This window comes from Vombatus ursinus, unplaced genomic scaffold (assembly GCF_900497805.2).
Source record: "Vombatus ursinus unplaced genomic scaffold, bare-nosed wombat genome assembly UNPS02014832.1, whole genome shotgun sequence".
NCBI classification, from domain to species: Eukaryota; Metazoa; Chordata; class Mammalia; order Diprotodontia; family Vombatidae; genus Vombatus; species Vombatus ursinus.
This window is the reverse complement of record NW_020954610.1, coordinates 59,063,468-59,090,729: the sequence shown is the minus strand read 5'-3', so window position 1 is coordinate 59,090,729 and position 27,262 is coordinate 59,063,468. Positions and strand designations below refer to the sequence as shown.

The 27,262-nt window shown below is 40.7% G+C and overlaps 2 protein-coding genes across 6 annotated transcripts in view; one reads left to right on the top strand and one right to left on the bottom strand.

Moving 5' to 3' along the window:
• Window positions 1-12,778, top strand: part of UBN1 (ubinuclein 1) — a 37,215-nt gene extending 24,437 nt beyond the window's left edge. For 3 of the 4 annotated variants that reach the window (XM_027839351.1, XM_027839348.1, XM_027839349.1), the window contains 6 exons: window positions 158-208; window positions 301-343; window positions 1,784-3,004; window positions 3,793-4,045; window positions 4,332-4,421; window positions 10,303-12,778. In XM_027839351.1, coding sequence (XP_027695152.1) covers window positions 158-208; window positions 301-343; window positions 1,784-3,004; window positions 3,793-4,045; window positions 4,332-4,421; window positions 10,303-10,355 — 1,711 coding nt within the window. In that variant the 3' untranslated portion in view covers window positions 10,356-12,778. The remainder of the gene's footprint in view (window positions 1-157; window positions 209-300; window positions 344-1,783; window positions 3,005-3,792; window positions 4,046-4,331; window positions 4,422-10,302) is intronic. The other variant, XM_027839350.1, reaches the window with a different exon arrangement.
• Window positions 12,779-12,955: 177 nt separating this feature from the next.
• PPL (periplakin) overlaps window positions 12,956-27,262 on the bottom strand; it is a 48,079-nt gene continuing 33,772 nt past the window's right edge. For both annotated transcript variants that reach the window (XM_027839286.1, XM_027839285.1), the window contains exons 10-22: window positions 25,579-25,701; window positions 25,188-25,334; window positions 24,644-24,795; window positions 24,120-24,217; window positions 22,997-23,154; window positions 22,282-22,460; window positions 22,039-22,177; window positions 21,158-21,351; window positions 20,833-20,983; window positions 18,304-18,387; window positions 18,038-18,154; window positions 16,922-17,014; window positions 12,956-16,491 (exon numbers count right to left, since the gene is read on the bottom strand). In XM_027839286.1, coding sequence (XP_027695087.1) covers window positions 13,834-16,491; window positions 16,922-17,014; window positions 18,038-18,154; window positions 18,304-18,387; window positions 20,833-20,983; window positions 21,158-21,351; window positions 22,039-22,177; window positions 22,282-22,460; window positions 22,997-23,154; window positions 24,120-24,217; window positions 24,644-24,795; window positions 25,188-25,334; window positions 25,579-25,701 — 4,293 coding nt within the window. In that variant the 3' untranslated portion in view covers window positions 12,956-13,833. The remainder of the gene's footprint in view (window positions 16,492-16,921; window positions 17,015-18,037; window positions 18,155-18,303; window positions 18,388-20,832; window positions 20,984-21,157; window positions 21,352-22,038; window positions 22,178-22,281; window positions 22,461-22,996; window positions 23,155-24,119; window positions 24,218-24,643; window positions 24,796-25,187; window positions 25,335-25,578; window positions 25,702-27,262) is intronic.

The window sequence follows — 27,262 nt, the reverse complement described above, 5'->3', positions numbered from 1 at the left end:
ACTCTGTGTGAAGTAGCAAGCTAGCTAACCACTGTGGGAAGATAAAAAAGAAATAGGAGACATATGGTCCCTGCTCTTAGTCTACTTAAATTCTTAAAGTTTCATGCAGACATAGCTGTGCCCGACCAGATAGTTTATTGCCATTTCTCTGTTTCAGGACTCTGTTTAAGGAGAGTAGGAGAGGACATGGACATCTGACATCAATCCTGTAAGTGTTGGATGTTTTCACCCCTTGGATTACTTTTAGTTGCTTCCTGTAGCTATTCTTTGAACCTTTTTTGTGTTAATGTTTTTGAATAGGGCCAAGAAGAAAGTCATGACTGCTGCCAAGGTCAAAGTGAAGGTGAGTTCCTACTATGTGATATTCTTTATGTCCTTATCTCCATCTAACCAGGCTCATATGTTGAGTGATATTGTGATTCAAAAAGGTGGTACTTCAAGGTGATGAATGTTTACGTATACCTCTTGATATTGTATTGAAAGGCAGCATAATTCAATGAAAAGTGCCTGAGAGTGGGAGTCAAGACACTTAAGGGAATTCCCTTATTTTCACTGGGTCTCAGTTTCCCCATTTGTAAAATATGTATAGTAATACCTGCCCTACTTATCTCACAGGGCTTTTCAAAGATCAAATAAGATAACAGATTTGAAAGTCCTTTGAAGAGTTAAAAGACATATATAAATGTTATTCTGGTGTTCTTGTTCTGTGTCTGTATACCTAGGAATTGCACTGGCCAAGGAAAAATTGATTCATCATGTTAACAGTAGTAGAATGGAGAAATAATATGGTAAAAGAGGTTAAAATTAAAATACTTTGAAATATGCAATTCTCAATTTACTGAGACCAGGCAGTGTTCAGCTATGTAGGCTATGAAGAAAATATGTGATTCTCTTTAGAGGCACTGAGGTGTAGAGAAAGAGTATTATACATAGAGTCAGAAGCCTGGGCTGGAATACTAGCACTTATACCTATTAATTAGCAGTGTGACCATTCACAAGTCACTTCATTTAACCTTAGTTTCCTCTGTGTATAATAGGAATAATAATAATTGTATTATAGGATTGTGAAGAAATGCTTTGCAAACATTAAGGCACTGTATCAATATGTTATAATAGTCCAAACTTAGTCATGCTATATGTAAGATCTAAAGGAGAAAGTTAATTTAGAATAATTTCTGGGCCATTCAGTCAGTCCACAAACATTTACTAACTTATTAAGTACTTAAGATATGCCCAACAGTGGTGAAAAACTGGGGATACAATGAAAAGCAAAAACAGTCCTTACCCTCAAGGCATTTTAAGGGGAGTCACACTTTGGAAAAGTTTGGAAAAAATTGTAAATATCTGTAGGTAAGCTTTTCCATTGTTTTTCAGGGTCAGATAATATAATAATAGCTGACATATAAATGGTTTTAAGTTTTGGAAAACTTTTATGTATGTTCTCATTTGATCCTTACAACAGCCCTGTGAAGTAAGAAGTGTTATAATTCCCATTTTACAGTTTAGGAAACAGGTCAAGAGAGGTTAAATAACTTGTTAGCCCAGGATTATACAACTACTTGATTACAAATTCCATTTGATTTCACTCTGTCCATTACACCATACCATATAGTAGTGGGACATGCATGAATATACAAAATCCCAGACAGATGTCAGAAAAGCATGGAGCCTATATTCTTTTTCATTTCTTGTCATATAGGGAAGCACAACTGGTTGATTGCCCCTTTTTTCCAATGGATATTTAATCATTTCTAATTATTAGTATTTATGTTTGTTTTTTAAGGATTCTTCCACCAAACTTGATAAGAAGGTTTCAGTTCCATCAGGACAATCCAGTGGCTCTGTTGTTTTGCCTTCAGAGCAGCATCAGGGAATGAGTATGAGCATTGGTGCTCCAGCCAGGGAGTTGTCATCTCTGGGTGCTTCTCAGACATCCAGCAATATTGCTAATCCTGCTTCTTTCAACCTGGAGGACTCACTGGATGAAGACTTAATTCATAATCCAACCTCTTCATTGGAAGCAGTGTCTAAGGAACTGGCTGCATTGAACAGCAGAGCGAGTGGGAGTCCTGAATTCATTCTTCATGCGCCCCCAAAGACCCCTACAGATAAAGTAACAAGTTCTGAGGAAAAAAGAAACTTCCCTAAGTCCAATTCTTCTGCTCCATCACCTGCTAGCTCGCTACAGTCACCTCTAAATTTCTTGGCTGAACAGGCACTGGCACTGGGGCAGTCTTCTCAGGAGAAAAAAACAGATAATTCTAGTTACAAAGAGCTCTCTTGCCAGGCTTCCCCCAGTAAAACCTTGTCCGAAGCACACCAGTCTAAACTTAAGCATCATAATTTGCCACGGACATCTCATGGACCACAAACATCACCTCTGGTGCCCACCCCCCAAGTTAAAGTTTTTCATTCAAGTAATCAGCAGCAGAAAAGCTTCACACCCCCAGCTCCATTTGTCAATAAGCTCCAGAGCCCAAAGGCTGCTTCCCCTCTGGCCCAGCGATCCCTCCTGCAACAGGTCAAGACGTCGACCAAAGGTCCAAGCTTCCACTCCTCAGCATCTCCCTCTTCGGGTAGCACCCCAGCCTCAAGTAGTACTCATAAGAGCCCTGGCTCCTCCACAGCTTCTTTGGGTTATACAGGGAAGCACTCATCCAGTTCTTCAGGACAATCTTACAAGTCTCCCTTTGTTGCTGGCTCTATCTCTAAACATGGGGTTTCTTCTAGCACTTCTTCATCTGGAGTATCTTCAGTCCAGAGCTCTCCATCTGGGAGCTCACTCTGTGGTGTACAAGCTTCCTCCTCTAGCCAGCCTTGCAGCCGGCCAGTACCAAGTTCTGCATTGAAGAAACCTCCAGTTTCCCAGAAGCTGACTTTAGTGGCGCCACCTGGTGGCCCAAATGGAGATTCTAGTGGTGGGACACAGGGGGTGGCCAAGTTACTGACCTCTTCCCTTAAGCCAGCTGTGGTTAGTAGTGCTACATCATCTACCTCCTTGCCAGTGAGTATTACAGTTGAACAAAAAGTCCAGCACATTTTTCTGTATATTTTTAAAAAAACAATTCTTGTCATGCCAGTGTGTATCTGAGTTGAAGGTCACATGGTAATAATAAGCTGGCCTCAGAAATCCACTGGAGTAGACTGTATGCTTTGATGTTGTTGTAATGCTGTATTGTTACAATGGCTGCTTTTGTGTGTGGCAGCAATTCTAAGGACTACCTAAAACCTATCCTTTTGTGAAGAAGGAACTGAAACTTGGTATGATTTTAGGTAGTAATTTGAGGTCCTTTGGGGAGTTGAGGGGAGGTTAGCTTTGCTAATAAAAAACTCAACTTGGTTTTCTGGCTCTGAACAGCATAATATGAAGAGCCAGCAGTTTTTCTTTATTACATGGGTTATTCTTATGCTAAAACATATGGAAGAAAAATTTAATTGTTTGTGAAATTTTCCTGGGAAAATATTTATGGTATATGGTGTTAATTCTGTTAAATAGATTGAAACAATCTGTAGGTACAGTGAGGGACGATGTATTGAATTAGACTGTTGCATCTTGTTTGGGGTATATGTGGCTGGGCTTTGGAATCAGGGTTGAGGAACAGAAGGGATCATTTATATTTGGGTTTATTCCCATGTATAGGAAGTCTATGTGTTTTTTATGTCACTCTGTGTGTGTGTGTGTGTGTGTGTGTGTGTGAGAGAGAGAGAGACAGAGAGACAGAGAGAAACAGAGAGAGAGAGAACTGCTGTTAACTTCCTCACCTTTGACCACCTTCTGTATTCCTTTCCCAGAAAGGAACAAGTGGAGCTGTGCTGCTAACCGGCTCCTCTTCCTTAAGTGTACTGTCACCATCCTATAAGTCCAGCAGTTCTAAACTGTCCGGAGGCCTGAACTCAACACCACTGGGGATTTTATCTCCTCTCCACACTTTCCCTCTCCATGTGATCTCCTTTAGTGCAGACTCATCTCCCAAAGCAGGAGTCTCCAAGGATGCCATTGTTACAGGCCCTGCCCCTGGAACTTTCCACCATGGCCTAAGTCACAGTAAGTATTTCTCCTCCTTTCCACTTTGGAAGTCTAAAAGGTGCAACTCAGTGCCTATAACAAATGAGTTTGCTATTGTGTTCATATGTTTTGTGTATTTGGTGTGTGATTGTGGGGATGTTACTTTGAGAGCTTTGCTAATTTCTGATTTTGGGTTTCTTACTCATAAGTGGCCCATTGGTTTGTTCTGGGCTCTCTTGACAGCTATAGCTACTTTTCTGTTTTCTGTCTTCAATGTGTGTGTTTGTTCTTTTCTTCCCCCTCCTTTCTTTGTTTTTCTCTCTAGGTCTTCTGGCTGGCTTGCACTCCAGCCCGCACCATGCAGCGCCTCTCCCACACTCTGCCTTGTCTACCCATATTCCGCAGAGTCTGCCAGGTAATTGTCAGATAGTCTGTTTACCATGAGCATCATGAATCATTTCTTACCCTTCACCCTTTACATCCCTTGTCTGATGCCAAAACACTCACTGTCTTTACCTTGTCTTCACTGGTTTGATCTTTGCTATTTAATTCAAAGATTACTAGGGTTTCAGAAGCTCTTTTAAAAGCATTTTACTGGCCTTGTGGATGAGAGTGACTAGAGTATAAATATAAATATAAATATTAAAGGGTCTTATAATTTTTTCCTATTTCTCCTTATAAATGCCTCATGAGATAATTTGATGAAGGTTATACTTGTTTTTGATGCACTTTCAGCCTTATACTTTGGATTAAATGTTTAATAATCTTATACATTTTCTTATGAAATGGTCATTAGTATTTGGGCTTTAGTAAAAGGCAAGGCTGCCTTTGTTAAAAGTAGAGGTGCTCCATGGAGCACTGGGAACTCATCTCAACTTTTTCCTTTGCTTTTTTCAGTAGAACACAAGGGGAGGCAGTGCACTATCCCCATAGGGGCCAGTAAGGTCATGGCAAATCTCCTAAGGCCTGTCTGCAAATACCATCTATACTTCATCTGTTAAGAGCTTTCTGTGCCTAGGTTAAATAAGAGGTGACATTCCTAATGACTCTTTATCCTCTTCCTGATCCCTTAAGGTGGGTTTGACCAAAATTCTATATTTAGCCTCCTTTTCTCCTTTCTCTGTGCTCTTTTTCTTGACCATCTCATTCATGCCTACTGCTTCAATTTTCACCCTTACACTAGTTACTCCTACATATGTACCTTGCATATTATTCTCTTCTTTTCTTGACCTATAGACCCCAAGTCTCCTAAGGCTAGCAAAACGTCTCTACCAGCATATCAAATCACCATGGTTAAAACTGACCTTATCATCTGTTCCCTGATGCTTTACCTGCTCCTTCTTTTGACTTGACTATTTCTGTCAGCTTTATCACTGTTTACCTACTTTCTAATATTCACAACCTTTTTATTATCTTTGGCTCTTCCGTCTCACTCCCTTCTCCTATCCATTCACTTATCATATCCTATCTGTTCTGTCTCTGTTATCATAGATTCCTCCTTTCTGTTCTGTCACCATTCTAATACAGATCCTCATAACCATCTTCATGGACAATTGCATGGGAATCTTAATAGGCTCTTTCTTAGATTTACCAAAATAGAGTCTACTCTGTGAGGAGCTTGCATTCCACTTTGGAGGAAAAATATGCACACAAATAAGTCACCCCAAAGTAATTTTTTTGGGGAAGACATTTAATAAATTGAGAGAATCAAGAAAGCCTCACGTAGGAGGTGGCGCTTGAGCTATGAACTTTGCAGGAAGCTAGAAATTCTAGCAGGTAAGAGGGAGTGCATTCCAGGCATGAGGGTGCAGCTTGTGCAGAGGCACAGAGGTCAAAATATTGGGAACAAAAGTAGGCCAGTTTGGTTGAACATTTAGGGAATAATGGGAAATCAATCTGGAAAGGTAGGTTGGAACCAGATTGTTAAGTCTTTTATAATAGGTAGGGGGACCAATTCAGAGGACAGAGTCCAGGTATAGGTAATAAAGGCCTGACCTTGGGTGGTAGCCATGTAGGTGGAAAAAAGGGAATGGATACAAGAAGTATTATGGAAGTAAATCAATAAAAATTGATAATCTAGATATGGGGAGTGACAGAGAATGGATAGATGAAGATAACTCCAGGGTTATTAACAATTGCTACCATGTAAAGGTGTTCAAAATCCTTACTTAGCGTGGAATTTGAAGCACTCGATCATTGTGTGCTCCCCTACCTTTTGAATCCATTATTCATTATGAAGTATTCTAAGCACTGGGGATACAAATATAAAAACAAAACAGCCCCTGCCCTTAGGGAGTTTTATGTTCTGCAGGGATTTGAAATGTAAATAGAGAGGTAATTGTGAGGTAATTTGAGGCAAGGGAAATCACTAAACTATTGGGGAGATTGGAAGATGCTTCTTGGAAGAAGTAGTATCTTAGTTGAGTCTTAGAGGAGGAAGCTTGGAAGTTCTGAGCAGAGGCAGAGATTGAGTACATTTCAAGCAAAGGTGACATCATATACAATAGGCATGGAGAAAGAAGATGTAATGTTGATTCTGGAGAACAGCCAATTTGGCTCGAACATAGAGTGTGGTGAAGGAGACTAATATGAAATAAATTTGAAAAGATAGGAGTTGTATTTTGGAGGATTTTAAGTATCAGGCTGAGGAGCTTGTATTTTGTCCTTAGAGGCAATAGGAAGCAGGAGGAAGTATCATTAGACTTATTGATTTAGTCTGTGTGGAGACCGAGTTGGAAAGATAAAAGAATTGAATCAGAGAAACCAATTAGAAGGCTATTGCAGTAGTGCAGGTGAAAAGTGATGAAGGCCTCTCTCACATAGCAGGATTGACCCTACTTGGCAACAGATTGGGTTATGAGATATGAAGGAGAGAGAACAATCAAGGATGACTCCAAGGTTGTGAATCTGGATTACTGGGAGGATGGTGGTATCTGCAACACAAATAGGATGTTTGGAAAAGATTCCAGCTTAGGAGGGGGGAGCTGATTTCCATAGTAAATATATTAATTTGGAGATGCCGACGGGACATCCAGGTGGAAGTGTCAGGCAGTCAATTTGTGATTTATGAATTCAGGAGAGAGATTAGGGTTAGGTATAAAGATTTGTCATCTTGGGAGCTGTTGAGATCAAAAGAGAATGAAGAAAGAGAAGAAAGGTCCCAGGACAGAACCATCTAAGACATTTATACATGTTAAGTAGACAGAGATGGATGATGATCCAACAAAGAAGGCTGAGGAGCCTCACACACAGGTAAGAGGACCAAGAAAGCTATATCATGAAACTTCAGAAAGAGTGAGTGGTCAATTACAAAAGCAACAAGTGTGGTAGGATAAAGACAAAGAAAAGGCCAGTAGGTTTATTAGTTAAGAGACATGGATAACCTTGAAAAGAACAATTTTAGAAGCCTAGAGGTACCAGAAGCCATGTTACAAGGGTTTGAGAAATGAATGGTCATTGTGGAAAAGGATATGATGAGTGTAGACAACTTGTTATGGGGGATTGCCTTTGAAAAGAAGGAACATAGGATAGTAGCTTTGGGGGATACTAGGGTCAAGTGAAATTAAGGATGTAGGAAACCTGGGCATGTTTGTAGGTATAAGGGAAGAAGACAAAAAAGGAAAAATTGAAAATGAGAAAGAATATTTAAATATTTAAAGGGGAAATATCCATAAGAATCTAGAGGAGATAGGATCAATCAGTCCATAATCAGGGGTATAATTAGATTGATTGGGTTTTAATCAATAAGGAAAAGGGCTACTTCTTTTTTAGAGATTGGAGCAAAGGATGAGAGAATGGAAGATGTGGAAGAATTTTGAGGCACAGAGCAGGAGGGGATGAGGGAGCTCATGGTAGTCTCTATTCATGAAAGTAGGAAATAAGGTTTTATGCTGGGGTTGAGGGGTGAGAAAGAGTATAGGGAGCTTGAGGAGGGGAGAGAAAATTTAGAGTAGCCAAGTGGGGAGTGCAGTGACGAGGGGAAAAAGAATTGTCACAGTGAGGGCCCAGTTAATATTAGATCAACAAATTTGCTGCAGACCCAGTAAGCAGAGTTGTGTGACTTCTATAGCTGCATCCATTAGTATATGAGTAGTTGTGGAGAAAGCAGATAGTAGGGGTAATCCAGGGTAGAGGATTGGCAGGGCATGAATGGCAGTTGGCCAAGGGGGCAAGAGATTTGAGGGTAAAAGAAAGTAAGTGCAAATAGGTCAACTAGTCAGCCACAGACTTAAGACTGAAGGTAAGAAAGTAAGGCCAGAACAGAGATAAGGAACTGAGAGAGCAGGAAGAAATAGAGGAGCTAGGGAACATGTTAAAGATGAAGGGTTAGGAACAAGGCAGAAGCACAGATATAGAAGGGCAGGATGTTAGGATCAGAGAGAAGAAATTTCAGCATCCAAAATCATGAAGGTAGCACAGTTAGAGATAGGGATGGTGGTGAGATTGAAGGTATGACCTGTGTCTGGCTGAGGCAGAGTGAAGATGTAGATTACAAGAGTTGAAGTTGATAATGTAGGTGAAACCATTGAAGGAACATTGACATCTATATATTGAAATCCCAGAACATTAGTGTGATTGTCAGGATGGAAAAGATAGTGAGTTGGGTATTGTTGAAAAAGGAGGAAGAATGACCTAGAGGCTGGGAGATGACTAGATCTGAACTGGATGATATAGATGAATAGAGTGAACCTTAAAGGAGGAGAGGCTGATGAATGATGTTTGGAAAGGAATGATCTGGAAGCAGTAATTGGGAGCAAAGTGTATGCTAATTCCTCTTCCTCCTGGCCTAGTGTGTAGGGTGCATGAGAGTACTTGAAGTATACTCAGTACTTGAGAAGATAGGTGGGGATGGTGAAGTGCTTTGCTGAAGAAATCAGATTTCATAAGTGGAAGAAGAACAAGAATGTGAAAGGAAGAGTTATAGGATGAAAAGAATGTTAATAATAGAGCAGTGTTTTCAGAAGAGACAGTGAAAGGTAAGGAATGATATAAGGGTAGGACTGATGTGAGTGGGGATGACAGGAAGTGATGGTAGAGGAAGAGGATTTTCACCTTGGACAGTGACTCAGTCACAGGGTATTTGGAAAGGAAGTAGAAACAGTGGCCCATGTGAAGGATGAAGCACCAGTTGACGTTGCTTGTCTCCTCTCAAACAACAGGTAAAAAGGGGTTGAAACAGCAAGATAGATGATTAGTAAATATTTATACTTGTCATCAGCTCCTACTTAATTCTGATCCTCGTTTGGTGTAGGTTCTTTAGTATACCTTATAGTAGAGATATAGAAAGAAGAAAGCAGCCTTGACTTATTAGCATTCAAATATTTAGTGAGGACTGATTTTAAAACCATGCGATTGGCTTTTCCATGGAGACAAAATGAAAAACTTTTCAGTTGATCTCATGTTTTTCCATCAGAAACAGTGAAAAAGCAGTAGACTTGTGCACAAGCTATTTGTCTTACTAGTAGATGAGTGATTTAGGGAATTGTGTATCTGACTTAAGCTTAAAAAAAATGACACTTAAAGAGTAGGGGATCATGGGAATCCCTGTTACTTTGGGAACAATGTAATTATTTCAGTCTGAGAAATCAAATAATTGATTAGTTATTGGAAGCTTTCTTGTCTATGTTGGGACAGTAGGACTGGCAAAAAATGAAAAGCTAAGATTAAAATGGAACAAGAATTATTGAACTACATATTCCACTTAGCATATTTTATAAAGAGCAGACTTTCTTCCTCTGCACTTCAGACTGATGTCAAGGTTAAAAGACAGCCTTTAATGACTTGAAACTAAGAACTATCTTTATGTTTTAGCTTTGTGATTTTTGTATATTTGCTTTCTTTAGTACTTTTTGCTTTACTTTTCTTAATGTCTTATGATTTGTAGTGCCTTTTATAATTCTATCCTTACAGGAGCTTAAGAGTGCTTTGAAAGTAGAAGAACTTCAGTTTCATACCTTGCATTTAGTAAGATCCTTAGGCTTTAATACCTACACTGTGGAATCCCAGCATCCTAAGGGTGGGGTGGGTGTAGTTGAAGTTGGAGAATTAGAATGGCAAAGTCACATTTTCTGGGCATTTTGTACTTCAAGAACACCTGTCTTCATATCTCTGGTAGTTCTCGCAACTACTGTATTCACTATGACTTCTGCTGCTAATAGGGATTGTTAAGTAAATTCCATTTCTCTGAGTTCTAGAAGGCTAAAATTAAATCACTTTGTTATGTGATCTATTCACTACACTTGTTCATATTGAAAATCAAATATCCTAAATTTTCCTTTTTTGCTTGTCTCCTTTAGATGCTTCTCAGCTTCATGGGAAAGGGACCAATGTGCAACAGCGGAAATTGTGACATCTGCAGAAGAAAAGCTAATCTAGAACAAGGCAGAACCTGAATGAGTAGGTCTTGAAGACTGGATATTGACTGTATTCTTTCTTTCTGCCAACTGTGTTTCTTCTAGCAGCTGGAGAAAGAGTGAGCTCTGAGTTTCTTGGCACTTCTAACATGCCTCAGAGTTAGTGGGAGCTTCGTGCTCTTTTAGAGATGCTTATGGTGCTCTGTGCTTCACAACCATGTCATTTGACAGTGATTGAAGTGGCAGATACTAAAAAGGAGAACATGCTGGACTTGGGGTATGAGAGTATGTGTGTGTAATGACTACACTAAGGTGGCAGATCATTTTTTAATCTATGTGTTAAATCTGCCAAGAGCCTCTGTATTCAATTAACCATACCTCATGATAGTCCACAAGATGGTGGTTTGTTCCAGCTATCGTAGGATCACTGCCTCTGGATTGGGACAGTTACGGTGTCCTCATTTTTAAATTGTATGCTCAACAAGAAGAAAACCTGTGCTGGAGCATGATGGGGGAAAATTTAGCTTTGTCTCTTTGTGACTATATAAAGGAGATGACCTGATATGCTCATTGTGCAAAGGGAGGTGGAGGGAAAGGATTTCCTTCCTGAACATGATAGTGAAGCTCTTTATAGAAAAGACCTCTGTAGATTGCATTGGAACAATTGTAATAGGATTTTCAAAGTTATTTTTTTGGCTCAATTTTCATTATTACCATTAAATGCATTGGATAGGATGGGACTGTTCTTCACATGTCACCTGTATAGGAAGACATAATTCCAGTGCCTTTATGGTGGAGCAAAATTAGATAATACACATCCATTTTTGCCCTCTATCTGCTCCTGAAAAGAGATTTTTTTTAAAAAAAAAATTCTGTATTTAAGACATATCCGTTTATATTTAATTGAGCTTTTCATGATTGCACATTGAAAACTGCACTGTCCTGACTTGAAGGTGATTTGGATCCTGAGAGCCTGGTTCCAAATCCAGGAAGAGCACCAGTTCTTTCAGCATTTATGTGGGTTCTAGAGCCCAGAAGCCATTCTTGATCAGAATTTTCATCTCTGTGGGTAGACGTGAGGAGTACAGAGTCACTGATATACATTCCACTTTTTTGTTCCTAGAAATCAGCAGTCATAGAACTTCAGTAAAAGGCTTCTTTAGTGTTCATGTAATGGACACAGGCTTCAAAATCCTGGAGACTCTCCAGGTAATTGATTGGACTATGCATTAACTTAAGGGTAATATGCAGTTAGGTTTGGAGAGTCAATCAAAGGCCAGATGGTTAGGCACAAGCTAGAACTGGGCATATAGCTAGAAGAACAGTTCCCAAATTGCCAACCTGTTCACACTTAATTACTATCTGTTTCACAAGAATTTTAAAAGTGCTTTCTTATTCCTGTGAAATTTGTGCTACAAGATATGTTTGAACTGGCTACTCAGACTGAATTACAAGTCAGATAAGTTCAGTGTGAACAGCATCATCTGTGGCACTGAAATGATTGTACACATTGTGTGAAAACACTAAGTTGTTTCCAGGTTTCCTTTGTTTAGACTCATTCTTATAGTTTTCAAATTACAGTGTACAAACTATCAATAACTCATACTTTGTTCTAGGAAAGGCTTGTAGGCCTTCCCAAATTTGCATCTAGGAACAACAGACCTTCTGTTAGCTGCACTGGTAGGCCTCTGCTCATACTTTTATTTGTTTGCTTTGGTCAGACCCAAGACACCTTTCAAATTCAAGCTAAGCGACTCCTTAAGATCACTTTATTGTATTTTTTTTAAATTGAAACTTGTATTTCCAGTTTGTTTACAGAATACTCCTAGGTAGTAGCAAAAGAGCCAAAGATGAGATTTGTATTGCTGAGCTCAAAACAGAGCAGTTATCAGTGGACTCTGAGCAGATGGAATTCTCCAGAATTCCCTTCCATGAGCTCTCCCAGGTACCAGTCCCACTCCCTCTCTTTGCTTTCCTGCCAGTGCTCCCTCTGTACCACATACCATTGAGTTTGTAGCTGGAGCAGAATACCCTCATTTTAGGAATCTAGTGATGCCTCTTGCCTCAGGGAAATGTTTCTTTGATGGGGATTCTGTGGGATTTCTTTTTCTTGTTTATGCTTTACTTGTGGTAATGAACGAGTGAATGAATTAAACAGAGCCATGGCAAGGCAGAGCTACAGGCTGACACTGTAGCAAAAGGATGGAAAATGGAACATCCCAGGCTGTGTGCCCTGGATGTAGGAGTTGTAGATGTTTCCTTTGGTGAGGGGAGTCTCTGAGCACTTACTGGGTATGGCAGTTTCTTTAGTGTAAAAGGGGCTGCAGCTTTTGTGCAGGGACTGTTGGTATTGGGGGTGGTGGGAAAATTGTTAATCTTGTATAAAGCAACTCAATAAATTGTTTCAAAGTTTCCAAAACATTCTTTTTCATTTTTCTGTTTTACTGAATTTCTAAGTGGGTTTTTTTTTCCTCCTGTGAATGATTCTCAAGGTATTAATCTTTTGGAATAACCATTTTTGCTGAAATCCAAGTGGAAGTGGGAGGAAAGTTTTCTCAAAAGGAAAAGGTAAAAGATGGGTATCAGAGAAACAAAATTCAAGCCACCAGATTTTTATTTCCATACTATAAATAAAATTCCCTATCATTTCCCATTTTCATACAGAATAAATGAGATATACATAACTGGATTTTCATTTGGTAAATAATCAACATGTTTTTTACCTAAATGCTATGAGGTAAAGCAAGATTCATAAGGCACTGCTGCCAATGTTTATAGTAACATCTTTTACTATTAAAATATTTTAATTTTACAGTAACAAACCACTCTCTTACATAGCATATTTTTCAAGGACATAAGATGGATAAAAATACCAGTTGAATCAAATTCTACTTAAGTTTCTTCTGTTTGCTGCTGGTTGTTTTTTTTTTTTCTTTTTGCCTTTTCTAGCAAACATCTAGTATTTCTTGTCAGCAGAATAACAACTGAAGATTTTCGACCAGAAAAGCCTTGCCAGGCTTAATTAAATCAACCTTCCACGGTTTTGGAATACTTTTATTCCAAGAAAGGAGAAGGGAGAATGTCATAGAGGGAAACCAAAAAGAATATATTGAAAGGAAGAGTGTTTAGCAATAGAGGAAAAAAGTGCATATTTACTAATTAAACCATTTCATCAAAAAGTAGGATTTCCCTGGGAATATTTCCAGGTAAGTCAGTAGGTTAAATGGTTGGGGACAAGTTTCATTCGTTCTTACCCAATTGCCCTTTCCACTTGTAGTCACATTAGCTCTGTCCTGAGCAACTGTCCAAGCAAGAGTATAACTAAAATGTTGACATGTATACATACTGGGTCTGAGGGCATGTCAGAGGCAGAGTGGTAGAAACGCAGTATCATCTTTGATGAGACAAGACCAATCACCTGCTTTTGAGGGTCAGAAGGAAGGATATCAGCTTGAAAAGACTGAAGCTTTATGTCTACTTTTGCCCAGACACTAAAACAGCTAGCTCCTGAATGGACATATCCTTGTTAACATATCGATCATACTGAGCTGGGGTTAGCCTTCCATTCTTTAAGGCATCTTCAATAGAGAACTTCTTTCCAGACTTTCTGTCATGTATAACAGAAGATTCTCCATTTGGTCCTTTGACTGATATCTCTTCCCAGTCACACTCCTGGCTTCTGAGCTTCACAAACATGTTCCAATCAATGAGACCAGCCCTGTGGGCTTCCTCTGGGGAAAGCTCTCTACCAGTATCAGGGTCAATAACCACAATGGAGCGACGTAAATGGTTCTCTCTCTGCTCCCTCTTAACTGCCACTGACCCTAGACGCTTATGCAACTCATCAATCTCATTATCTTTATCTCTGGAGATCCTCTTGAGATCATCCAGTTCTCTTTCCAGGGACCAGAGTCTAGAGTCTAAATTTGCCCCACAGTCCACTGAAGTCATGTTTCTTAAATCTTGAGTTTGTGTTGTTGTCATTTCAATTTCTGATTGCAGCCTTCTGGTCTCCATTTGTAGATTCTGCTTTTCTAAATGAAGTTTGTGGTTTTCTTCCCTTAAAAAGTCCAATTCCTTGGATGACTTGGAATTATGGAATTCCAGTTCAGATAACTTGGCCTCTAGCCGGTTCACCTCTGCATCTAGCTCCCTTTTGATATGACTCTCTTCCTCCAAACTGTTCTTCAGTTTCTGAATTTCTTGTTCTGTGTCACCTTTTTCTACTTGAACACTTTCTGAGAAGACCACTTTTTCTTTCACTTCCATCTTCTCAAGGGTAAGGAGTTTCTTTTTCAGGGCTTCAAGCTCACTCTCCAATATTTGCCGACGGTGCTTTTCTTCTTCCAGTTGGAGTTTGAGAAGAGAGTGTTCCTTTGCCTGCTGGGGGTCCTGCTGGAGAACCACTTTCTGTTTTAGGGTCACCTTTTCTTTGGTCTCCCCTTCTTCTTTCTCCAGATCAGCTAGCCGAAGCTTTAGCCGCTGGACCTCAAGCTCAGCCTCCCTTCGAGCTTGCCGTTCTCTCTCCAGCTCTTCTAGCTGATGCTCGAGCTCAGCCCTTCTCCGCTGTAATTTTCGAAGTTCTCCTCGAAGATTGTCAATCTGCCTCAGTTCATTGTCAATGCTTTCTGTGAAGGAATCTACCTCAGCTCTCATGGCAGGGTCTTGTTCATATTTTACAACTTCTTGCTCAACTACTTTTTCTTTCACCCGTGACAGTTCCACTTCCTTTTGTTTGATTTTGTCCTCTTGGGATAACCTTTCTCTGTCTAAATCTACCTGTTTTTTCTGTTCTTCTGATAATTTCAGTCTTAAGGACTCTACCTCTTCTTTGGTTTTGGGGTCTTCACGGAATTGGAGTATCTCTTGAACTACTTCTTTGGTCTGCACTTGGGGTTTGGTATCTTTCAAGGACTGGATTTCTTGCTTCAGCTGGTAGATTTCTAAATCGCATCTTTCAATCAATCTGGTTTTGTCTACAATTTCTTCTCTGAGTCGTTGAAGTTCCTTCTCGGTCTCTGGGTCAGTCTTATACTTAATTACTTCTTTTGTTACTTCTTTTACCTCTATCTGTGGGCCTCTCTTCCGAAGAGCCTCCAGTTCACTTTGGTAGCTCTTTAGCTGCTCCTCTGCACCTCGGTACTTTCTCTCCTGTTCTACAAGTTCCAAACGGAGATTGGCTACTTCGCTTTCAGCCTTGGGGTCTGGTCGGACAATCTCACGTACTTTTTCTTGCACAACTACTTTGGAATTTTCCTCTTCTAGGGCCCAGATCTTCCGGAGGAGTTCAGTCTTTTCTCTCTGACTAGAGCGAGATTTTGATGCTTCATCTTCATACTGACGTTTGAGGTCATTGACTTCTCTTTCTATTGCTGCATCTTTTTCCACTTTTAATACTTCCTTGACTGTAATTTTTCCTTCAGCCATAGCTCGTTCTTTCTCTAGTCTCTTGAGCTTGTCTTGCAGGAAACTGAGCTCTTCTTCTTGCTTTTCCCTTTGGGCACTCTCTTTTTGTTGCTGCTCCTGTAATAGCCTATATTCTGTCTCTAGTTGGGGGTCATTCTGTAGTTTCACTACTTCCTTCTCTGTGATTGTCTCCTGCTCTTTGTTCTTCTCCTCAGACAGGGCAGCAATTCGCTGCTGTAAGAGAATGACCTCAGTTTCTCGGGTTCCTTTCTGTCTTCTCAGTTCTTCTAGCTCCTCTCTTAATTTTAGGACTTCATCAGCTTGGGCTTTATCTTGCTCAATACGCAATACTTCTTTGACCACATACTCTTGACCCCCTTCCCTTGTTTCATGCTCCAGTGAGCGTAGCTTTAGCTTCATATCCTCTAGCTCATCCTGTAACTCTTTGTTTTTACGCTGCTCCTCCCCTAAGGTTTGCTGCATCCTGTGGAGGCTTTCTTCCAATTCAGGATCAGGTACCTTCTTTAATACTTCTTTTCTTATCACAGATTCCTGTGGCTTCTTATTCTTCAGGATGACAATTTCATCCTGAGTGCTTTTGACTTCATTCTCTAGCTGCTGTCTACGCTGAGTCTCTTCATCTAGTGCTTTCTTAATCCTCCAGGTTTCTTCTGTCACTGGTTCTTTGCCTTGAGTGGATTCATGTGTCACTTCTATCTCTGGCTGCTATTATTGAAAAGAAAATGCATCATTTAAAAAACCAGAATTTCATTGATAGTATTATGTAATTCCTTACCAAGTCAGAGTTGACTTGAGGCATTTAAGGGAGAATTTGTCAAATTGACTGTCTTGTGATCTATACAAGATTCCCTTGGATTATATTGGCATGTACACATGCGGTATTTCTTAGATTTGCAGTATGAAATATAAATGTTAACTTCTATTGTAACTATCATTTGTTTAAGTTGTTTTATAGAACTATTATCTGTTTTGACAGATGAGTACTAAGTATGACTATTAGTAGCTTATTTTTCTAAAATACCATCAAGTGATCAAAACGTCACAGACTGATGCTTTGGAGCAAAAAAATGTCATATAATTTTTCAACTGCCTAGGGTTAGTTTTTAAATTTTAAACTAAGCCATATGTCTGTTACCTGTCTCAGAAGATTCTGAGCAAATTCCAAATTCTGCAATCTTTGTCTGTTGATAGCATTAACTTCAGTGAATTTGGCAGCAAGAAAAGCTTCCTAGAAAACAGTTATTTTATGGAGAGAAGTTAACATAATGAAGTGATGGTCAGGTTAGGAGTAGAAAGCTCATGAACACAACCACTGAGAGGAGCTTCCACTCTTGGAGCTTCAGTTTAGTCATTCACATGGAGGGTATCATTCATCTTTCCTTTGGGAATACAAAAATGAGGCCTAAAATGTCTGTCACTATACAACACACTTATTTTAGGAGTTTTGTGAGGATTGGTCATTGTTAAATAATTTTAAGTGCACTAAGAGAGTTTGATATTTAAAGAAATTTAATAGTGAATCTTTTTGTAGATAAAACTCACCCCCCCCATCTAGATTTTGGTATTTCAGTTTTCCTGAAGGTGAGCTACACCTACAAGAAGTGTGTGTCTTTCTTACTGAAATAATAGTGTTATCACCTACAAAAGACAATACAGCACAGAGCGGGGAAGGTACTTTGGAAATTATTTAGTCCAATTTCTGCCAGTGGATAAATGTCTTCTACATTACCCTCCACAGGTTCTCTGCTTGAAGACCTCTGGTGATAGGGGACTCATTACCTATTGAGGTATCCTTTTCCATTTTGGAACAGATCCAATTGTTAGAAAATTCTACCTCATATTAAACTGAAATCTGCTTCATTATAACTTCCACCCAGTAGTCCTTGTTCTTTCCTTGGGAGGCAAGCAGAATAAATCTGTGACAAGCCTTCAAAGGATGAATGCAGGGAATATGTGATTGCTAAGTCTTTTTTTTCTCCAGGCTTATTATCCCCAGTTTGTTCAACCAATCCTCACTGACAGTATCTTGGTTCCTGCCCACTTAAACTTTACTTTGTCAATGTCCCCTTTAAAGTGAGTCATGGAATTGAACAGAGCACTTCAGATGTGATCTAAATAGTACAAAATACAGTTGAATGATCATCTTCCTTATTCTTACTATTTATTGTGGTGGTTGCTCTGTGACCAAAGTTAGGATATTGCTTTGACTCTGTGTGAATATCATATCTGAGTTCTGCCTGATAAGTTTTACCTCTTCCTTTACTTTGGCTGCAGGTGATTGGCGTCTAGCCCTCTTGTTTGTGTGGACGTTCCTTCCATTTTCCAGGTCAAGAAGGGATCTTAGTTTTTCGGCTTCTAATTCATAATCCTAGGTAAATTAACAGAGATGCTAGTGAGCCAACAAGAGCGGTGAAGTTCCCAATTCCAGTGTGCCACATATACCCATCCAAAGACTCCCCTGAAACAGTCGTTTTCATACTTTCTTAGTGAAGCTATCAGGAGGTTTATGAGTCTCACCTTCACAGCTTGCTGGTACTGCTGGGCATGGTCGTACACTTTCTGCACCTCTTGTTCCCGTCCTCCAATTTCATCTAGGAGATTCTGCGAAATAACAGAAACGTCCACAAAAATCTCATCCCACGACAAACAGCTGCTGAAAGAGCTTGGTATGTCAGATCTATAATTACCACTTTGAACAAGGAGACATATTAAAAAAATCTTGTACATTTACCCTCAAACAACTTTAAGGTCCCGAGTTAGAAGCCCAAAAGGAAAATGGGAGGGGTGAAACTACAATGGATTCAACCAAACCCTAAGAGCAAAATTTCCCCCACTGAGCATTCATTGTTATTACTAGAGTCCAGATGGCTGTGCTTTTTTTTTTTTTTTTTTTGGAGGGCTTTTCTCCCAGGGAGGACACAAGCAATTTACAACAGAGGCAGGTCTTTTCACTTCCTTGATAGAAAGAATTGTGGAGGGTGCAGTTCCCATCCACTGATGCCTACTCTTATAGGCATATATACTTAGCAGAGATTTCAAGTTAGCTAATTCCAATCCCAAGGTATAGGAAAAAAGCCAGTGGTCATTATTTGTAATCTCAGAGTAGGAAAGGATTTTTTAGGTCATCTAGGCCAACCTGAAAAAGAATCCTACATCATCTCTTACCAGTGGTCTGTAACCACTGGAAAACTTCTGGTGATGGGTATATGTGCTGCCAAAGTGAGCACAACTTCTGGTGATGGGGTGCCAGCTACTTCTTAAAGTGACGCCATTTCATTTTGAGCTGGCTCTGATCAATAATAGTAAATTTTTCTTTATCCAATTGACATTTGCCTTTCTGTAACTTATACCCAGTGCTCTTAATTCTACCCTCTGAGACCACACAGAACAAGTCTAATCACTTCTGGCTCAAGATTGCTTCCTGAAGAGAGGCAGCCTACTCAGCTCTCACATTACCGTTCCAGCAAAAACCTGAAATTCAAACCACAGTGATTAAGAAATATGAGAACTAAAGTAAGGGACTTCTTTCATTCCAGAACTACGAAAAAATCAGCCTTTGAGAAGTCAGTGAGCAACAGGAAAGGTCAGGCCACCAGCAAAGTCAGAACTAGTATCAGCAAACTAGCTTTCAGGGCTGTGTGTAGAGGCAGCAAGGGTAGAGGACTCCCTGGAGAAAGCCAAAGAATGGTCAGAAATTCACTGAGGAAACTTTGGAAGTTACCAAGAACAGCAGTGAGCAGTTCTGAAGATGATTCAGTACTTTGAACCTCGAAGATAAGGGTGAAGCGGTGGGAGAGGCAGTGCCAGAATACAAGGTAAGACTGCCCAAGGCCCATTGTCCTACCCAAAAGTGCAGCAGAAGGTGGAGCCTGGTCCTGGCACAAAGCCCCAATTCAGGACAGATGATTCAACCAGAGAAGAAACCAACCAAATCAAGTCTAATCCCTCTTCCAAATGACTGCCTTTGAAATACTTGAAGATGGTTATTTCCTCCTCTAAATTTTCTCTTCTTCACACGAAACATCCCAATTCTTTCAGTTATTCCTTCTATGGTATTTGTATTCTTACCATCCCACTTGACTTCAGGATACCTGTTGTGCTTTTCTTCCTCAACTCGACCTCAAAATCCTGAGCTTTCTTCAAAGCACAGCTCAGGTGCCATCTCCCACAAAAGGCCTTTCCTGATCTCCCCGGTTATTCATACTCTCCTTTACCCTGAAGTCCCTTTGTATTTATACTGTATAGCCTATATAGACACACACCTGTGTACCTTGTTTTTTCCCAAGTAATCTCCTTGAAAGTGGAGGCTCTTTTGTCTGTGTATGTAGCACAGTGTCCAACACAGTAGGTGCTTAATAAATGCACGTGGAATTGAATTCTACTTCACTCTATTAATGTCCCTCCAAAATATGGCATCCAAAACTGAACACTATGCTTTAGATGTCATACCAAGGCAAAGTATGACAGAATTATTACTTCTCTCTTTCTAGATACAATGACTCAACCTAAGACCACATCAGTTTTTTTTGGGCTGGCATACTACATTGTTAACTCACGTTGAGCTTGTATTCCACCAGATACCGCAGATCTTCTTCACATGAACTGTTGCCCAGCCATGTCTCTTATTTTGGTACTTAAAAAGTTGATGTCAGTATAAAACTTTATCTTTATTCCTATTCAGTGTAATCTTAAATTCAGTCTATTCTATTCTTTTTGATCCTGATCTGTTGTCCAGTGTTTTTGTTATCTTGTCCTCAGCTTTGTTATTTTCAGATTTGATAAGCATGCGGCCTGTGCCTTCATCTAAGTCATAGATTAAAAAAAAAAAACAACAGGATCCAGAACAGATTTCTGGGGAAGGTAGCCAGACTCCTTCCATGTTGACACCAATCATTAGTCCCTACTCTGAGTACAGTCATTCAGCCATTTTGAAATCTACTTTTTCTCCATCTATACCTACCCTTTCCCTGGCAGTAATCACCCATATTTTCCTTGATTTCTGCTATTTGGTATGATCTCTATAAGGAGAGGAAAGAGCCTTCTCACCTTTTGATTCTTCAGCTTTGTTTCAATCTGACTTAAGCTGTCAGTCTCTTGGGGTTCGTAATTGGGAATATTGGACAGAAACTGGGTCACATGATCATAGCCGCTGCGGTAGTCGGCATATGCACTTTTAGCTTTCTGCAGACTCTGGGACCTATAGTGAGGGAAAGCCATAGTTGGTTTTTTGTTTTTAATACTTTAATAGTTTCTGCAGGAATTTGTCTCATGCCTTAAAGTATGAAGACAAGAGACCTGCTAGTGTGTGGTTTCACTTCTCAACTTGAGGTAAAGGAGCCAAAAAGCCCTTCCTTTTCTCTTGTTGTCTTACCTGTTGTTGATCTGCTTAATGAGGTTGTCAAACCGTTGATTGAGCTTGTTGACTTCTGCTTCCTGCCGTTCGATGTCTGCGCAGTGCTCCTGGAACCGGCTGGCCAGAGTACTAGAACACTTCTTGGTCCTTTGCAGGTTCTGATCAGCCTCACTGAGGAGAGATCTGTTGGCTTGCAGTTCGGAGGCAATAGCCTGAAAAGGAAGGAAGGAACAGAAAAAGAAATAATGACACTCCCTTACTGGGAGTAACCAGAATTTTTGTGAGTCCTATCCAAATAATTTAAGCCACCTCTAGCACTTGGGAACCCTTGATTGGAATGGAATTCAATTTTTTTTTTTTTGGCAATTGGGGTTAAGTGACTTGCCCAGGGTCACACAGCTAGTAAGTGTCGAATGTTTGGTCTGAGGCCAGATTTGAACTCAGGTCCTCCTGACTTCAGGGCCAGTGCTCTATCCACTGTGCCACCTAGCTGCTCCTCAGGAATTCAATTCTTTTTTTTTTTTTTGGATGACACAATTGGGGTTAAGTGACTTGCCCAGGGTCACACAGCCAGTAAGTGTCAAGTGTCTGAGGAATTCAATTCTTAAAAGAGAAGATTTCTGTTTAAACCCAGTTTACTCAATCTAGTCTCAAAGGTTGTAAAGATTTTGGAAGGGAACTTGGAGATAGATCATCATTTAGTTCAACCCCATCTCATTTTATAACTGAAGAAACTGAGGCTGAGAGAGATTAGGTAACATGGTCAAGGTTATTGTGATACATCTGAGATTCAAATCTAGGTCCTTGGACTCTAAATCCAGTGTTCTTTTTACCACACCACCCTGCAAGGGTACCTACTCTGAGCCCTTTCAGCCCACATAACACAGAAGATCACTTACTGCTAGCTCCTGCCTCTTGTTATCCAGTGACTGTCCATTCTCAGGGACTGTATCATCTAAGGATAACTGGTTCTCATACTTGGCCAGCAGCTCTCTACCTTGCTGAAGGCTGTTTTCAAGGCGGTTGGCTCCATCTACCCTATAACACAAAGATATGAGTACAGATGTGGTAGAAGTTTTTTCCTCCCCATGACAAGATGTTTCCCCAAATATAGTTAGGTTCCATGCTTTCCTATCACATACTTTTCCTGAGCCGAATTGAGTAATTGAACAAGACGGTCGTATTTGCGGTTGGTATCTTCTACTCGGGTCCTCAGCAACAGAGTGCTGCCACTGTCAGGAAGTGCTCCAATGAAGGCATCACACTCATCAGTGCTCCGTGTCTTCTCTGGTTCAATTCGACGAAGTTCATTGGTGATATTCTGCAACAACCAAGGAATCCTCAGGATCCTGTGCTAAACCAGCCATTATCTAGGTACTCTAATCTGAGGATTCAGGCTCCCAGGATAGGATGGGGCCAGGTTGGAAAAGTGTAAGAGAGCAGCTGTATTGCCTGGTGGAGTTTGGCTGACCAACCTTCTGATCTCAAGTGGTAGTTGGGAATATCTTGAGAGGCACACAGATTCTCTACCCCTAGCTCTATTTGTCAGGACTAGATCCTCTGAAAGAGTAAAACCAAAGGTCTGAAATTTAACTCTGTTTCTAGTTCTAGCTGGTATGTGACTTGTTCTAAAAATGTATGCTTAAGGTTCATGTGAACATAAATTGTGGTGTCCTAGGAGTCACTGGAAATGTGAACTTCCCTCACTGACACATAGTGGGGGAGCTTTTTGCCCTATACTGTGATACAGAGGCTCTAAAGGGTTTGAGTAAGGTTGTTTCACTTGTTCTGTAAAGGAGCTGGGGCTCTAGTTCTGCCATTTACCCCCTTAGCTTTTTCCTTTGCCCGGTTCAGTACCTTGAGGTCCTTGGCCCGTTCAGCACTGTCCTGCACTGCCCGGCTCTGTTCAAGGGGAGGCCTTAGGATGGCAGTGATTGCTTTTTCCTGCCTTTCTAGGTCACTGTTCACCTTGTCCAGGCTGGCAAGCAGTTGCCGTCCCTGGAGATCAGATGCGTCTAGACAGAAAAGAAAGTTAAAGACAAAGGAGGAAGAGACTAAGCCGTAGGGGGAATGTGGACAGATCATCCAAGGAGAAGGAAGGGACCCTGCCTAAGGCAAGGGGAAAGTCATGCTGCAATTTTTTCAACAGTGATACCCTAACTTCATCTGGAAAAATATCAGGCTAGTGTGATGGGATCTACACATATTTTATTCTGTTTTATTTTTTTATTTTTTTATTTTTTAGGCAATTGGGGTTAAGTGACTTGCCCAGGTTCACAGCTAGTAAGTGTCAAGTGTTTGGTCTGAGGCCAGATTTGAACTCGGGTCCTCCTGACTTCAGGGCCAGTGCTCTACCCACTGACCCACCTAGCTACCCCTCAATTTTATTCTCTTTGAATAAGAGAGGGTTCTATAGTAAGCAACAGAGATTGCCTTCCCCCACTCTTAGCTGACACTGTAACTATAGAGCTGACCCTTTGGGAGAAGGCTTCTAGTACCTTTAGTCTATAACCCTCCTCTCCACTCCTCAGTTCCATCCTTTGTGTTGTGGCCACTTGTGCTGGAGACCTAGAGTGTTTCCTCAGAGATAAGCGAATCATATCCCATTTAGGTAGAGATTTCTTTCTCATCCCTGCTCCTAACTGCCTCATTTTACATATCCTTATGGGCTTATAGCTTTCAAATGAGAAAGAACCTTTTATCTGGCAGCTTAGGACTTCAAGTAGGGCTCCTAGCTCTCTACTCACACCTCAGAACATACATGCTATAACCAGAAAGGTCAGTTCTTGGAGTTCAACTTACTGCTGCTTTTGGGTTAGTTATAGTTTCTCTGTATGTTAGTTTCCCCAGCTAGGACAAGAAAATGCTGACCCTCCTCAAAGGAGTCTGAAAAAGAAAACTTGAGAAATGTATTGAGCTTAGAAGAGCCAGGGCTCTAGGCTTGGAAGAGGGAGGGAAGAAATAAAGCTTTTGTACCTACCTCCAGGGTTCTCTGTCTTGAGAATCTCATACCGCTGCTTTAGAGCAGCCTTACTCCCAGCTGCTTTCTGCTTCACACTGCGGTATTGATTGCTTAGGCTGAAAACAAAACAAATCCCTCTGAAGTATGTTGTGTGCCTGAGCCATTCTTCCCCAAGTGTGAACACTCTAGGTATAATGCCCAAGTATATACCCCTATACGTAGACTCTGACAACTCCATAATGCTGACCAGGCTTATGGAATCTGTCTTTTTTCATCTCCTGAGGCCTCACGAAGGTATCAGCACCAGCCCATACAATATGATGCTGGGGGTGGCAGTGATGCTATCAATATTCCCCTGAAACCAGGGGTGGGCTAAAAACCTCAAATCCAGTCATGTTTTTGGATGAAATAGACCCACCAAGAGCCCAGAGGAAACTCCCAGGGAAAGATGGTAGATGGGCAATATCTTAGATACCCATTGGCATTTGCTTACAAATCTCAACCATCTTTCTAGAATAAGAAGGAGACTTTCTGTAGCATACCTGTCAATGAGTGCAAGGGCCTCAGGATCAGTAGGAGGAATCATGAAACAGACAGCAGGGGCACTGAGTGTGTTCCCAGAGCTATCTGTAATATCCCAGCTCTCCCCATTGTTCTTCTGTAGAGTGTAGCTATGTCCACGAGAAATCAGGCCCTAATGGGGACAGGTCACAAGAATTAGAGAAGAGAAGACATTTCATCCAACTGTCTCTGGCAGAAAAGCCCTAAGTAGTGTCATCTTTTTGTCTGTCTAGGAATTGCTCCTTCTCTATTTGCTTCACAGACAGGGTAAGGGCATTTCAGCTGCTACTAATCCCAAAGCTGCAAAATGAGCATAGAAGGGACGCTGTCCTAGGATCTCAGGACAGTCTATCTTCCTTCAAACATGGTAATTTTGCAGTAGCGGTCTAGTTCCTTACAGAAATGAGCTCAGTGCTACTCTCACTCTCTCCAACCTCCAGAATGTAGATTTTCATCATCTTATATAAAAATATTCCAGTTAATGTCAAGCTGAGGAATCCCCAGGTGAGGGGCAGGCTGGTTTACCTGTTCACTTTCAAAATCACAGAGTGCTTCCACAGGGATAGGTTTGAGAGGTGTTTCACGGCGGTACTTGAGGGGTACCAGTTGCTGGCCACGTTTCTGTAGAGACCGTATCACATCATCGTACTTGTCCAGAGCTTTTTCCTGATCCTGAACAGGAAGACATGAGACTGAAGCTAAACAATGCTCCTTGGAAATGGGTAGGATGTGTCTGATATCATTGGGCAGAGAATATTCTCAGGGCCACACTGTCAAAGGGCAATTGGATATGTCAGGGGTAGACTAGAATCTAAAAGTGATGTGAAGAGGGGTAGTTTCCAAGTCCTGGATTGGAAGATTAGGAGAGGGGAGATGTCCTTAAGCCAGCTATGGGGTGGTTGGCTCAAACACTCACATCCAGTTCCTGTAGTAAAGATTCAATTTGGTATCTGTCCTTGAATTCAGGACTGTATTTCTGGTTTAGGTCTGTGTCTACCTTCCTCAGCAATTCCTGGGCATCTTTGACGTCTTTGTGAAACTGTGGAGGACAAAGTGTAACAAATCCATCACAAGTAGGAAACCTAGTGACTTCTGAGGGCTATGTAAAAAACTGAGAAGGAAATTTGGGGGAGAAGCTAAGCATCCCTCCTTAGTCTAAAACATTGATGTGGATAGGTGGTCAGATGCACAGGGGGCTACCACTCCCTACTGCTTCCATTTTGTTGGTTTGTCTTACCTTCCTTATGTTGAGACCCTTATAGTCTGAGCAAGAAATGCTGGGGTCACCCTTTATGCATAAATCACAGATGCAAGAGAGCACTCAATGGCTTTAGGACTATTTGAAGAGATCCCTTCTATTTGAGATCCCTCCTCCCAACCCCCAATCTTGGCTCATTAAAGGCCCTGCTTCTAGCAACACAAAGTTTTTGTTAACCACTTGAGTGGTTGATTCGAAAGTTATGCTGTTCAGAAGTCATCAGTGCAGTGGATCACACCAGCAGACTAATACCCCACAACTTTCCTGTCAGCCCAGTCTTGCCACGTAGCTGGATTCTTCATATATTTTGCTGGCCCTTCTTCCTTTTCCTGTCCCCTAAATGTGGACATAACCTAAGACTCAATCATTTGCTCTTTTCTCTTGATACTTTTGCTCCTGGAGATCTCATTCATTCTCTTTAATTATCACCTCTACATAGATTATCAAATACACATCTCTAGCCCATGACCTCTTATCTTTGTTTTAGTCCCACCTTTCCAAATTTCTGCTTAATATTCCTCAACATGTCTAAAACTGAACTTGCCATCTTTCCTTCCTAAGTTGCTTCCCGATGTCCCTCGTTTTTGTCAATTTGTTGTGCCATCATTTCCCAGTCACTGAAACTTGGAATCCTCTTTGAATTCTGTTTTTTTTGTCTCCCATATCCATTTGATCACTAATCCTTGTTGATACTTTCATAATGTTTTGCATCTGTTCTCTTCTTTCTATTCCTATCAATCCTCCCTCCCCTGTCCTGACTCTCACCATCTCCCAGTTCTTATCACTTCATTCCTGAAGAATTTATTTTCCAATGGGCTCCTGGTCTTCCTATAAACTGCCATCAGATGAATCTAATACACACATACTATTTTCATATAATTTTCCTGCTTGAATACCTTCACTTGGCTTTAATAATATCAGGCTTACAGTATAGTGCTTTAAGGTTTGTAAACTATCTCATTTAATTCATACAACAATCCTGAGAGGTAGGAAGTACTATAATCTATATTTAACAGATAACAAAACTGGGGCACATAAAGGTTAATTTGCCCAAGGTCATATGACCAATATGTGACAGGGTCAAGACATAAATGAGCTAAAACTAGGGCTTGGTTTCAGGGCATCAAAATTGATAAGTTAAAATTTACACCAGGTGAACCCTGCTGGCCTTCGAAGTAGTGGCATAATGTTGTCCTGGAGTCCTTCTTGGGATCCAGTGTTTAGTGGTCTCTGTCTCCTCCCCACAAAGTGGCATCTCAGGCTATATTCTTGCCTACCTATTTTACCCATCATGGGCTGGTATCCTGGGGTCTAACTCCCAGGACAATTGATTTGAGGGGAT